The sequence below is a fragment of the Argentina silus genome (assembly GCF_951799395.1).
Source record: "Argentina silus genome assembly, chromosome: 7".
Taxonomy (NCBI): Eukaryota; Metazoa; Chordata; class Actinopteri; order Argentiniformes; family Argentinidae; genus Argentina; species Argentina silus.
The window spans coordinates 18,463,697-18,477,750 of NC_139661.1; the positions used below are offsets into that span (position 1 = coordinate 18,463,697).

Consider the following 14,054-nt stretch of genomic DNA (forward strand, 5'->3'; position numbering starts at 1 on the left):
CACATTGAGGCAGGTTGTAACAGCTATGATATGGGGGGGGGGGGGGGGGGTTGTCCTTGTATGACAGCTGAAATCTACCAGAAACAGTTGTTTTGTTTTGTTATGATGAATCATCTCCTATCAAAGATTCATGACTTTGTTACCAGGTACCATAAATAGTCCTGCAAATATAGAACTTCAGTAAGAGGTGATGTAACATTAAATAACACAGAGTATATATTTCTTTACTATATTCTTGTCTTGCTCATGCATCAACAAAGAGACAGGTCATATACAGTACTGGGTGCACATTATGAGGTCAAAACAAATCAAATTTTCGAAGAATTATTCAACAAAACAGAACGCATCTCAAAACTTCTCGCAAAAAACAAAACATTTCAAACTTGCTACAGACGTGCAGAGCCTGACCATGAACAAGCTGAACAGGTATAAAAAAAGGAAACCAAAAAACCTTTTTTTTTTTTTTACAGTACAAAACTTGGCACAGTATTCTCCACCAGCTGCAGCATCATCACCCCTCGTTTCCCCCGGGCGTCCCCTTTGCCTGGTCCACCTCAGAACGATCCGGAAGCCCCCCGCTCACAGCCCTATGAACACCCTGGGAAGCAGAGAGAGAGAGAGAGAGGGGGGGGGGGGGGGGGGGGGGGGTGGGAGTTCAGCCATTACTCATCTAACACACAAGGGCTTTGATCACAAAGTGAGAATTTTCCTAGCAGCATATTCCACACAGGAAGCGCGGTGGCCATACATTATGCTGAGGTTTTAATGAGGCATTGTGGACCACGCAGGCTCCATTCTACTCCCGTGACGAGTGTCTTATGAAAAATGTCTCTTATCTCCAAGCACACAAACGTGTGTTGGAGTGTTGGGAAAGAAGACAGCCACTCGCTAGCACGCTAATCCTGTTAGTTGGACACCCTTTTCGACCGGTTACCATGGTTACCTCCCTGCGTTTCGTCACAAAACAGACCAGGGGCTATATCGCGACTATATCTACAGCTCGACAGGTCCCTCCCACAGTATGGCACAGAACAGAAACTAAGCAGAGATCCCTGGGAGACGCCAAGCGATTCCTCCCTCTGGTGGAAATGCTCACCCAGCAGCCCGGGGGGGCTCAGGGGGCTCGGGGGGTGGGGGGGGGGGGGGAGCTAGCTGGGGTAAAAAAGAGACTCACTCGTCAGAGTCCTTTTTGCTCTCCTCGTTGAAGGCGATGGATTCCGAGCGCAGACGGTTGGTGACCTCGTAGGTACGCAGTGTGACACCGAAGATGTCCTCGTGATAGCGGTTCTCGTCCTGTGAGGAGATAAGATGGACACGGGGAGATAAGGGTGCTGTGAAGTGTGGTGCAACGTCAACCAAAAACTGGTCATTTTGGAACGGACAGAAGGCTTTTTCAAATCTCTCTTGCAGTTGGCTGCATCATGAAATGACCTTAGTTTTCTCAAGTAAAGGCCTTTCCAGAAGTGGGTTTTCTCTGGGTTTTATTTGGTCAACCTTTACAACAGTTTAAGGTCAATATTTCGTGTATGCATGTTTTTTCAATCTTTCGTGTATTGATGTTTTTCAATCTTTCATGTATTGATGGTGGAAACTATTTGTTGGCTTGTATCTGAGTTTGCGATGTGAACCATTGAAAGTGTGTTTCTGATCTCTCTTTCTATGACCCAGTCATGTGATGGCCTTCATCTTCCTTCTCTTTTCAATCTAACTGAACATGCCCTTTCAATATGTTGGCTGTTGATAACAAGCAGTTATAGCCTATTGATAACAAGCTGTGTGCAGTACACACAATACAAGATCCTTTTTTTGCCCCTCAACTGATGTTGGTTGAATTTGTTTTCAGTACAGCATGGTGGGGAGCTCTACATGTACTACATTTACTGTCATCATGTAAAGCTCCCTACAATGCTGTACTGAAAACATCAATAGGCCTCCATGGTGAAGTGCATTGGCCTTACTCTGAGTTTGCTGATAAAGAAGCCTGCGTCCTCCAGAGTCATGTTGCCCTGCAGTTTGATGATCTGCTGGACAGTCTTGAGGACGTCCCCAGCCATGGTTACGTCCCCACACACGTAGATGTGTCCTCCCTCCTCCTTCAGGCACTGGTACACCGTCTCTGACAGCTGCTCACGAAGCACATCCTGCACATATTTCTGGGGGAGGACAGGTAGAATGTGTGTGTGTATGTGCGTGTGTGGGAGAGAGAGAGAAAGAGAGAGAGAGAGAGAAGGAGAGAGAGAGAGAGAGAGAGCATAAAAGTGATATAGACAGGGTCATTGAGAGAAGGAGTGGGAGGCATGCACACACACACACACACACACACACACACACACACACACACACATACACACACACACACTATGAGTACACCTCTGTACCTTTGGTCTCCCAGGCTCTCTGGAGTAGGCTGTGTAGAGCTCCTTGAACACCTCCTTGTTCCTGGCCTGGACGGTCTCCTCCTTGTAGATATGGTCTATTTGGGACTCGCGGCACCCAAACACAAGGGTCATGGGGCACGATCGGATCCCTGTGAGGACGAAGGACATTACTACACTGTGAGGCGCGACGTCTCACTGAACTACAATACTGCGTGATCACTGTAATAAAAATCAGGGGAGGCTAGTCGAGGTGGAAATCGGAGGACGGGCTCATTGCAATGCAAGGAATTGTAATTGCAATGAGCCCGTTCCTCATTCCATTCCATGCATTGCAATGAGCACGTCCTCCGATTTCCACCTCCACTAGCCTCCCCTGTCCTCTGATTTCTGCCTCCACCAGCCTCCCCGTATGCAAAAAATATAAACCAACCCTTGTGTTCATAATCAAATAGTTTTTGTTGCCAGAAGCTCCTGAAGGGGGCGATGCCTGTTCCAGGGCCGACCAGGATGCACGGTGCTCTGTGGTCTTTTGGCATTCTGAATGTTGGCGCACTAAAATCAAGAAAATAAAACTTGAAACTTGAAAACAGCAATCATTGCACAATGATTCTAGATTATTGTGTATCCCAAATCACAGAACAATGGATATGTTAAATCACTGCCTTTTTCAAAAATCCCTCCAAAGAAACAGAATCACTTATGAATAGAAATGAAGATGGACATAGAAAATGCGATGTGATTCATTCAACAGGTAAAGCAATCACGTCACAATAACACAGTCTCTTTTGAAAAAAAGGATCGTTGGGTTTACCCTCGAACAAAACACGGGACCATCTCATCCTTCTCTATTCTGTTGAGCCATGACGAACACACTCCATGGTGGATGGGTCCCTTTCCATCTGCAAGAGACAATTACCCAGCATCCACTTTACCTGCCCCCTCTCTCTCCAACAACACAAACTAACACACCGAAGTGGAGTACCCATAATGCACTTCAGAGGGGCTGAGGGCATTTGTCTCCAGTGAAGGGAAATTACTTTAATTTATCCATCGCTTTCATCGTCACGCACATCATATAAGGTATACACAATATGCATACAAAGCATCAAGGAGAAAAGGAAAGTGATTGAAAAAGATGCTTGCTGTTCTTAGTATTTGTTAACTGACAATTTAACTGTATTGGGGCTGATTTAAAGGGGCAATCTGGGATTGGTACATCCATATATAGCCATTATTTCTTAAAGAGAATGCCCCATGGGCACTTAGACGTACTGCATGGCGTTTAATCAAAGACATGCACAGACACACAAACACACACATATATACAGAAACCAGTATACCAGAAACTAGAATAGAACACCATCTGTTCACATTATGAGAGCTTCGAATTTTTTTTACATTATTTTTGTACCATACTGCACATATTGAATTATCAGGGTTTGAGTTGAGACCACAGTATAGTCTGAAGTTTAAACCGTCTTGGATGTTTGTTTATCCAGTGATAAAAAAATAAATAATAATTGCAGGGATGGGAAAGCTGTCCTTCAGTATAAAGCAGACTTTCTCTCCAAGATAACTTTCAAATGCCTTTTGCTTTTAATTTCCATAAAGGGACCCGCTTCATTTGATTTACCATATCTTAGGACAGCACCACCAACCTCAAAAGCCCAACCAAACAGTGTTGTATAAGAGGCTTCCACATAGTGAAGCAGATAGGGCCAAACATCTTAGTCGTGCTGAGAAATACAGTATGTTTTTAACAATACACAGTATGCGTTTGATCCAGCTGACCTGGCATGCTGGGTGGATGTAGTTAGTTTCCACTGTAAGAATGGGATGGTACCAAAAGTAACATTCTCAGTACTGCATACTGTAGAGGGTAGATGCTAAGTGGGATGCTTGGGACGACCCAAAACTGAAGTCACCCATTTGAAATTGATATTTAAAAACGGTTAAGGGTTAGCGTTAGGTAAGGGTTATGGTTAAGTTTAGGGTAAGGGTAAGAGTAGGGGTTAAGGTTAGGGTTAAGGGTTAAGGGTGGGGTCGTCCCAAGGATCCCACTTATCATCTACAATACTGTAAGTCCAGCCTAGTTGGCAGGCGTTCCCTGTACCTCTGGTCCGATATGAGACCACGGCCACAGTCAGGTGGATCTCCCCGGGGTGCACGTCCGGAGACGAGCTGATGGAGTAGTAGCGTGCCTGGAGCAGGGGCAGCTGGGTGAGCAGGAGGGTGGAGGGCATCTGGATGGAGGGGAACTCTTCCATCACCTCCACCAGGGTGGGGTTATTGTACCACTTCCACTCCTCGTACTCTTGCAAGCCCTGGGTGGGGACAGAGATCGGGAGTGAGGGGAGAATAACATAATTGTTAATACACTGTAAGTAATACGACCATAACAGAAAAGGTATTCTTATCGTTGTTGTTTCATCACTTGCACTCTGTATATTCGTGCGAAGCCCCCTGGAGTGGAACAGGAGGTACTGCAGGAGGTTGGTGGAGGGATCTCCAGGCAAACGTCTTTGAATTGCATCAAGGAGAAATGAGAGTGCTGTCTACATCAAGGTGTGTTATCAATCCGACTCTTCGTTAACATGAAAGCTCACAGTACAGTACAGTGCAAGTTGATAAGAGTACAACTCAACTGCATCAAAGATAGGAATCATCTGTGTTCTACTCATCTTATTCCTGCATGTCCTGGGTGTTGGAGGAGGGGGGAGGGAGGAGGGAGGAGGGGAGAGGGGGGAGGAGGGAGGAGGGAGGAGGGAGGAGGGGAGAGGGGGGGGAGGAGGGAGGAGGGGGGAGGGAGGAGGGGGGAGGGAGGAGGGAGGATGGAGGAGGGAGGAGGGGAGAGGGGGGGAGGGAGGAGGGGGGAGGGAGGAGGCAAGCACTAAACTCTTGAATGTGTCATCTCTGACATTTAGAAGATAAGTATTTTTATAGAGCAACAAATGTTACAGGAAAAGTTGTCTGTGACCTAAAATAAAATCAATTTCTGTAGTAGCTGGTGAATCCTCACTACGGTGGAAAATCATCTACAGTATTTCTAAAATCTAAAGATCCAAAATCCAGTGTTGGATTGTAACTACTGTAACAGAAAAGCTCAAATGTTGTCTTCCATAACATAACCCTGGTTATACAATGGATAATGTGATGACATTATCAGTATATTTAAGATTGGGACTGCTGTATATATAGCAGTGTCTAAACTTAGCCCCCACATGTTGTGTCGTGTCAGGCAGGCCTTTTATAACCCTAACGACACTCCGGGCCGTGCGGAGCTGGAGATAGGCTGGGTTCGAGCCGAGAACAGCAAAATTGCAAAGACTGCCAGTAGTGTTTGGATTTGTTTTGTCCTCCTTCCATTTTCTTTCCTTCTTTTTTTTGAGAATGAGCTGAGGCAAGAACGATGAGTCACCGCCTGCCTGGCCCGGTCAACGTTTTCGACACATTGACAAAAATGGCCGTTGAACTGTGGGACGCACTGTGAGGGAAAATATGTCTGTGGGTTAGAGTGAGTGGGGCTTCAATGCTATGACGGGGGCTGTGCCAACATACTCCTACTGAACATGCTTTCACAGGAGCACAGAGCAGAGCTCTTCTGTTGCATGAGCGAATAAATCTGTGACTTTGTATCTTAAACCTCTTGCCATACAGTAAGTTTAAAAAGTTACGGCAAAGACTGACGAAATTCTACAGGAAATGTCCATGGCGAGTTTCACTTTAAAGTCAAAGATTTTATTCCCATTGTGAAAAGTGACAGCACAGGACATAATGTCATGTCAAACATGTGTGTTCCTCATTCCATGCCTGTCCTCAGATTCCTACCTCCACCAGCCTCCCCCGACCACGACAGAATAGCTGTCTGAATGAAACTGAATGCCAATCATTTGAATTACCTTACTAAGAAGCTCAAGTTTCTTCTTGTGTTTGTCGTTGGTGGCCAGAGCGGCAAACTGTTGCAACAGCACAGGGCTGGGCGGGGTGGTGATGTCCAGGAAGTACTGGAAGACCTGGTAGATGGTACAGGGAGGCATCCGGAGCTCATCTGTCCAGTTACTGATGACACCTGTGAGGAGGGGGGGGGGCGGGGGGGGGGGGGGGGGAAGTACAGTATGGTATAGTTCAGTAGAGTAGAGCACAGTGCAGTAGTATTATATTGTACAGTTAAGGGACAGCATACAGTATGTGACAAACTGACAACAAGTTTCAGTTGTTCTGTATTCCTTCCAGGTGAACGAAGGGCAGAGAGAACACCAGTATACCACACACTACTACCGCCACCGCCACCCACCCAAGGCCGTGTTCCTCTCCTCCAGAAACTCCACCCTCACGATTTGATTGACAGGTGGGGCGTCCTCTAGTTTGTCGATAAGTGCCATCACCAGATCCTCGTGGTTGCCAGGGAAGATGCCCAGATGGTCGCCAGGCTGGTATCTCAGACTGTCATGGTTATTTGTGTGGAGTCGTACAATTATGGTGGAGCGACTGCAAAGGATTACAAGATTGCGGTTTAATAACATTGTACAATGTTAGGACAGTTGCTGAGCCTAAAACATCTTGTGCATGACATGGAATGTGCTACGACATATGGGAATATGAAATGTCCCATAATGCATGATTTATTAGTTGGTTATTAGTTTATTATACGGTGCTGTGATGAGTGCAGTCTATTTTATTGTGATGACATCATCATACCAGATTGAATTTGGGTCGTGTTCCACAGTGAATTAATGACCTCCGACCATTAGGAGGAGTAATCAACTCACTTGGACGTGGAACCCTGTAGGTTTTCACTTTCTAGAAGCTTCGCCCCGTAGACTCTCTTCTTGTGGACGCTGTACAGTGCTGTTGGCAGACACACATCCACACGTATCAGTTACGGCCGTCATGTGTCGAGGCATCAACATGTTCTCTGGTCACCTCTATGAGAAGTCTGTCTATTGGTCTATGAGACCGCTGTGCACCTTGTGTCAGAGCAGGAGCCTCGGCCGTGTAGGTCAGACGGAACTTGCTTTTCTTCCAGCTCCGGTCGTTGCTGATCAACGAGTCGTTAGCCTTCTCAATGTTCACGTCGTCGCCGACGCAGAAGACATCGCAGGCGGCCTACACAATCACAACCGCAGGGTCTAACATCATTACCAGTATTCAAAGGCTGTTCTCAGAGAGGATATGGATTATGGAGGTTTCTATTATGATGATGAACGTCAACGCAAATGAAGAGTTTTTGCGGCACGGTACGCACGAGCATTCCTCTCTCAAGGTCTCCCTGAATGTACCTTGTGAATGTCTCTGAATGTACCTTGTGAATGTCTCTGAATGTACCTTGTGAATGTCTCTGAATGTACCTTGTTAATGTCTCTGAATGTACCTTGTGAATGTCTCTGAATGTACCTTGTGAATGTCTCTGAATGTACCTTGTGAATGTCTCTGAATGTACCTTGTGAATGTCTCTGAATGTGACACAGAGAAGTTAATCAGCAGACAGCATGTGAGGGAGTTTCTTCTCATTTACTCGATTCATAATATATGCAATCATATTCACAATATATACCAACATATTCACAATATATACCATCATATTCACAATATATACCAACATATTCACAATATATACCATCATATTCACAATATATACCAACATATTCACAATATATACCAACATATTCACAACATACTCTATTAACATAAGCCAGGTGTGCCAGCGCTCACTGACATAAAACATACACATGCTTTTACATGACAGTAACATAAACAGTATCAAAGTTATGCCTAATGAGGAGCCCACCTTAAAGACCTTCTTGGCCCAGGTTCTGAAAGACTCCTCCTGGCCACACAGCTCATCTCCCTCCCCCATGCGTAGGATGCGCTCCCCCCCCAGCTCCTCAAACAGTGTGTCCACGGCGTGGGCAAACGCGCAGAAGTGTGGGTAGGCCCTGGAGCCAAGGCCAAACACTGAAAACCTGGAGAGACGTGCACACACACACACACACACACACACACACACACACACACACACACAGACACAGACACACACACACCACACACGCACACAGACACACAGACACAAAGACACACACGCGCGCACACACACACACACACACACACACACACACACACACACACACACACACGCACACACACACACACACCACACACACACACACACACACCACACACAACCATATAAGGCAAAATCTTTTATTGGGCTGTTTGTCTCTGCTTTTCTCAACAGAGCTCCAAACAGGGAATATAAGACGCTGAATAATCAGTCAGATGTTTATCTTGTGTTGTTATCTTGAACCAGATGGAGCCTGTGTTAATAAACACACTAAGCTGTGGAGCTCCTAAAAGTCAACCTTTCCACAATACTGCACACCAATCAACCCAGATAAGAGGTTACATTAAAGGCATGGTGCACATGTCTTGGAGTCGTCCCCAGACAGGGTGCTTCCCCTTGTCAAAGCAGTACAAAGACCTTGAATATCAACAGGCTCTCCTTGGCAATACCTTCTCTCTCATCTACAGGGACTTTTTTCGAATAATTCCATTGTGTGTGTGTGTGTGTGTGTGTGTGTGTGTGTGTGTGTGTGTGTGTACGTGTTCTGTCTACCTAACGTTGGCCAGGGGTCCGGTGCTCTCGAAGTTGACCTTGGCCTCGGGCTCATCGCTGGAGGATTTACGAGTGTCTGAATAGGAGGACACACTGTTGAAGCGAACCTTGTAGCTCCTGAGAGAGAAGGAGGGAGGGAGAGAGAGAGAAGGAGAGAGAGGGAGAGAAAGAGAAGGAGGGAGGGAGAGAGAGAGAGAGAGAGAGAGAGAAGGAGAGAGGGAGAGAGAGGGAGGGACAGAGAGAAGGAGGGAGGGAGGGAGAGGGAGAGAAAGAGAAGGAGGGAGGGAGGGAGAGGGAGGGACAGAGAGAGAAGGAGGGAGGGAGAGAGAGAGAAGGAGAGAGAGGGAGAGAAAGAGAAGGAGGGGGGGGGAGAGAGAGGGAGGGACAGAGAGAGAAGGAGGGAGGGAGGGAGAGGGAGAGAAAGAGAAGGAGGGAGGGAGGGAGAGGGAGGGACAGAGAGAGAAGGAGGGAGGGAGGGAGGGAGGGAGAGAGAGAGAGAGAGAGAGAGAGAGAGAGAGAGAGAGAGAGAGAGGGAGAGAGAGAGAGGAAAAGAAAGAGAGATAGAGGGAGACATGATAAAGACAGGTACACACAGTGAAATACAGTATAGTATATTCCCACTAACACACACAGAACCCAGTGATTAAAAGCAGCACTGAGCAGGTTGTTGAGGCAGCTCTCTCTCCGCAGGGCGCAGGCACACACCAACATGCACACATTAATGCCCACAGCCTTAACAGTGCCATGGTCAAAATGGCCTGAAGGAATCCCGGGCAGAACCGGGCCGGCACAGATGGTTGAACTCACTTTCTGTCCTCTGTGTTGGACGTAGGGTGTCTCATCTCCATCAAGGCTGCTCCAAATTTCTACAAACAAATAACATACATACAGTCACATACATATACCATACAGCAGTGGAGGCTGGTGGAGGTAGAAATCGGAAGACAGGCACATGGTAATGCATGGAACGGAATAGGAAATGGTATCAAACAGACATGTTTAATACCATTTTGTGCAATACAATGAGCCGGTCCTCCGATTTCTACCTCCACTAGCCTCCACTGCCACACAGTAAATTCATACAGTATAACGTACATTAGGTGTGGTAATCAAAGACACTAGCACCCTGGCTCTTCATACCTCTCCGTTTTCAGGTGGGTCCCCATTGCCGAAGGTACTGGTCACCACCAACACCAGTGTCTCATGCTCCAGATCAACCATGTCGTATTCATCCATTGACATCACCTACAGTTAGGAAACATATTGTGAAAATAAACTGTATAGTTATAAGATTACTACATTCTTTAGAAGAACACAGGCAACAGTAAATACATGTCAGGTAGTGTTGTATTGATGTTGGTTGTTTCCTTCCCAAGGACTACAAATGAAAATGTTGCTATCTTGCCAAATCTGGAGCAGTGACATGTTGTCCACGGTCCCTGACAAATAAACAAATAAATAAATAAAATAGATTATATTGCCCTGATACCTTTGTAGTATTATTGTAATAACTTGATAGTTACATTGTTACTACTGCTATTGTTAGAGGAAACACTCTCAGGTTATTTATGAGGATCTGTTCTGTGAAAAATAATGATATTTCAGCACCACATCATTATCAGGTGGGTTGACGAGAAATATATAAACAAGTGTTTTTTTAATAAACTGAAACAGACTGCAAAACAGCAGACACTCAGACATTTGACAAAGACAAAACAACCAAAGAAGTGATGAGATAGGCGAAGACAACATAGTCGATAACCGTTGATAATTAAAACAACATTTAAAGTCAATATAACCCGCGTCCCTGCCCCCAAAACACACACACAACCCTTTTCCAGAGATGACCCCTAACATGTGGTCTGAACCCCAGGCCGTGGAGGAACCGAGCAGTAATAAACACTACAGTACGTCCTCATTTTCGGTCTCATACAATTAACATTTATGATGCATCTGACTCCACGCAGTGCTGTGTGCCCATAGGGCCATGCCAGTGCCAGTGCCAGCGGCAATGCCAGCTCCAGCCAGTGCAGAGGGACGAGAAGAAACAGGGCTTGGCCGCCGTGACACCGGGAGGAGGAGGAGCAGAGCCGAAGACAACGAGACGCACATCCCTCTTGTGTGATTGATTACATTAGGAAGTGGTGAAAAAAAATCTCCTACAGGGAAACACTCGATGATTGAGAGCGCGTGTTTGAATTTTTTTCAGACACATTTACACAGCCTGAGGTGTTTTTGTGATCTTATCTTAAACTACAGCTCAACGCTTGGTTGGGTAAATCCCACTCTATCCCCTGGCACTTTGCTGTATGAGAGGGAAAGAGAATGTGACAGAAGACATGTTTTTTTCAAGAGCGTCTTCCTCCTGGTGTGAAAACCCTCTCCTCTCCTCTCACATCCACTGGCCTCAGAGAAGGAGGCCGGGGGGGAGGGGGTGGCTTTTGAACTATTCTATTTTTTGAACTACTCTCTTTTCAATCAAGATGTAAATCACAAAACCTGACATGTAAACTCACATTCAACTTGTGTGTTGGGGGTGAAATACAATATTACAGTACCTTTGCGTCAAAGGCGTGCTTGAAAATCTCACAGAGGGTTTTTGCATAGTCTTGCGACTTCCCCGTCTCGGTAGCAAACAGTATAGTGGCTTTGACCCTCTTAGCCATGGCTTGTCCCATTAGCTTGGCTGAGAACTTCACAGCCCTGCAGAGAGAGAGAGAGAGAGAGAGAGAGAGAGAGAGAGAGAGAGAGAGAGAGAGAGAGAGAGAGAGAGAGGGAGGGAGAAAATAAAACAAGGAAATGAAATCATACAGGGACCAGTGATTCACTGGAGACATCCCCTGCCACGCGAACCCTGGCTCCTCTCTCTGCCGTCTCGAAGTCCCGACTCCCGACTCCCGGGCCTACTGGAGCCTGCTCTGCACGGCCATGTGGTGCGCTTCACTACACAGCACACGTCATGTTTAAGAAGCGGATGGCAATCGTGATTACCTAGCTTGGCCTCGGGGTGATTACAATAATAGCTCAGAAGACACACACAAAAAAAAAAGCGCCATCTCTTCTTCCTCCTAAGTTCTGATTACTCCCTCAGGGGCTGATTGACTGAATTACACCGTTGAGTACGCCAGCCTCCCTCTCTGTGTCTGCACCTTGTCCCATTCCATTCATCGAGCGACAGAACAAAACATATGAAAGGAATATGAAGGAAGAGCAAAAATGGATTTGCTGTGGACATGCAGTAAATCATTTGCACTCCCAGATGTTTTGCTAGGATAAGTGTGCACTTCACTTCAGTGTGCATTTCAGTCTACATGTCAAGCAGGACTTGGAGGAGATTCCTAACGTTCCTAACCTAATTCCTAATCAATCATAATCAATCGTAATGTTTTTCGGAGGGAGAGTGAACGACCACTCCTAGTGTACTCACTTGGCTAGCTTCTTGAACCCTATAGCCCTCTTCTTGGTGGGGGTCCCGTTGACCCCTTTCCATACGTGGCTGTTCCACGGGTCAGCCTGTCGCCAGGGAGAGGAGGGGGAAAGGTCAGCAGGCTTAGCACACAGGTCAGTGGATGTTATTACAGGGGTTCAGAGTTCCGCTCCTCAATGCCCTCTCTCTATCTATCTAATCTCTACTTGAAAAACAGAAGTGTGTGCAGTGCAGTTCAGCCAATTACCGTAGCTACATTGATTGACTAAATAAGTACCAGGGAGACATGGAAAACAGCTTGACTGTGGAAGTCGAGGGCCTGAGTGTATGCACCCCTGTGTTATGTATCAACCTATTGGACACCACTTTCTGGTCACATGACCTCTGTTCCTTACCTGGTACTCAAAGGAGGGGGTCAGGCGATAGTTGAGCATCTCCTGGTGGAACACGGGAGTGATGCTCCCAGACATGGGGGGTACGATCCACACCCAGTCTCCTGGGCAGCCCCCCCTCACCCGGACCTCATTCTCCATGTGCTTTATGAAGGACTCTGTGGCTGAGTGGTGGTCCACTATGGTCACCTTAGAGGACTGAGGACAGATGGGAATGAGGACGACATGTCCACAGGGTTTGGTGTCTTCTAGTTCCCTCCCTGAAAGCTATTTCATATTTATTCACCCTACTTCATCCTATTAAGCTACTTCTTACATCACAAGATTTATTTAATCTCACATCATAGTGTATAAGCTACAGTACATGTATTTGCCTCCAGTAGGAACCACTCTAGAAATGTATAGTCGCAAACCGTACACACGCACGCACGTACACGCACGTACACGCACGTACACGCACACACGCACACACACACACACACACACACACACACACACACACACACACACACACACACACACACACACAGGAACTCACCTGGAAACTGTGCAGAACTGCTATGTTGATCTCCACCAATGCCTGGTCCTTCCACAAAGAAGAGGTCTTCCTTGTGTCCAAGGACATCATATTGGCCACTTCCTGTTGGTAAAGATGACATGCTGTAAAAACTACTGACCAATCAATGTTATCCATCAGGTCACCTGGTTTCTATCAGGATACTCTCTAAAAAGCTCTACTGGCCAATCAATGTTATCCATCAGGTAACCTGGTTTCTATGAGGAAGCTATGACCAGTAAGTGGTGGCAGTCTCTGTATATCCAACTTCGGAATCACATTTCAACAATGTTCCAAGAGCCCTCAGGCAATCCTTATAGTTTACATAATACACTCATTTTCTAAGATGGAGATATTAAACAGAAATCCTTTTAACAGCAGCTCATGTCATGCAGTAGAAAGTAAATGAATAATGGATATCTTATATTTATCATAATAATGTTGTCTATGGGCCAACCAGCCCATAGCAGCAGGGGGTGGTGTTTGAGATGAGAATGGAGATTGGGGAAAACAATTGAAAAACAACTTACAGTAAGTTACTCTAACCCTGGAAACTCTGTGTAGAAATAACAGCACGCTCACTGTAATGGCTATGCATTAGTATAGTATTCATGTATTAGCTGGATGCTAACATCCTTTGGTCAGTTCTGTTGCTAGAGTTGGCAACATACATTATAACCAAATCCAG

General features: G+C 46.1%; 1 protein-coding gene across 1 annotated transcript in view; it reads right to left on the minus strand.

Moving 5' to 3' along the window:
- Positions 1-1,170: 1,170 nt before the first annotated feature.
- nos1 (nitric oxide synthase 1 (neuronal)) overlaps positions 1,171-14,054 on the minus strand; it is a gene marked incomplete at both ends in the record, with an annotated part of 28,092 nt that continues 15,208 nt past the window's right edge. The window contains 18 exons of the mRNA XM_083674051.1: positions 1,171-1,293; positions 1,959-2,153; positions 2,379-2,527; positions 2,809-2,930; positions 3,190-3,277; positions 4,492-4,702; positions 6,278-6,447; positions 6,673-6,866; positions 7,148-7,226; positions 7,346-7,484; positions 8,167-8,341; positions 8,992-9,108; positions 9,799-9,857; positions 10,132-10,236; positions 11,550-11,694; positions 12,419-12,504; positions 12,814-13,008; positions 13,349-13,450. Of these exons, the coding sequence (XP_083530177.1) occupies positions 1,171-1,293; positions 1,959-2,153; positions 2,379-2,527; positions 2,809-2,930; positions 3,190-3,277; positions 4,492-4,702; positions 6,278-6,447; positions 6,673-6,866; positions 7,148-7,226; positions 7,346-7,484; positions 8,167-8,341; positions 8,992-9,108; positions 9,799-9,857; positions 10,132-10,236; positions 11,550-11,694; positions 12,419-12,504; positions 12,814-13,008; positions 13,349-13,450 (2,454 nt within the window). The remainder of the gene's footprint in view (positions 1,294-1,958; positions 2,154-2,378; positions 2,528-2,808; positions 2,931-3,189; positions 3,278-4,491; positions 4,703-6,277; positions 6,448-6,672; positions 6,867-7,147; positions 7,227-7,345; positions 7,485-8,166; positions 8,342-8,991; positions 9,109-9,798; positions 9,858-10,131; positions 10,237-11,549; positions 11,695-12,418; positions 12,505-12,813; positions 13,009-13,348; positions 13,451-14,054) is intronic.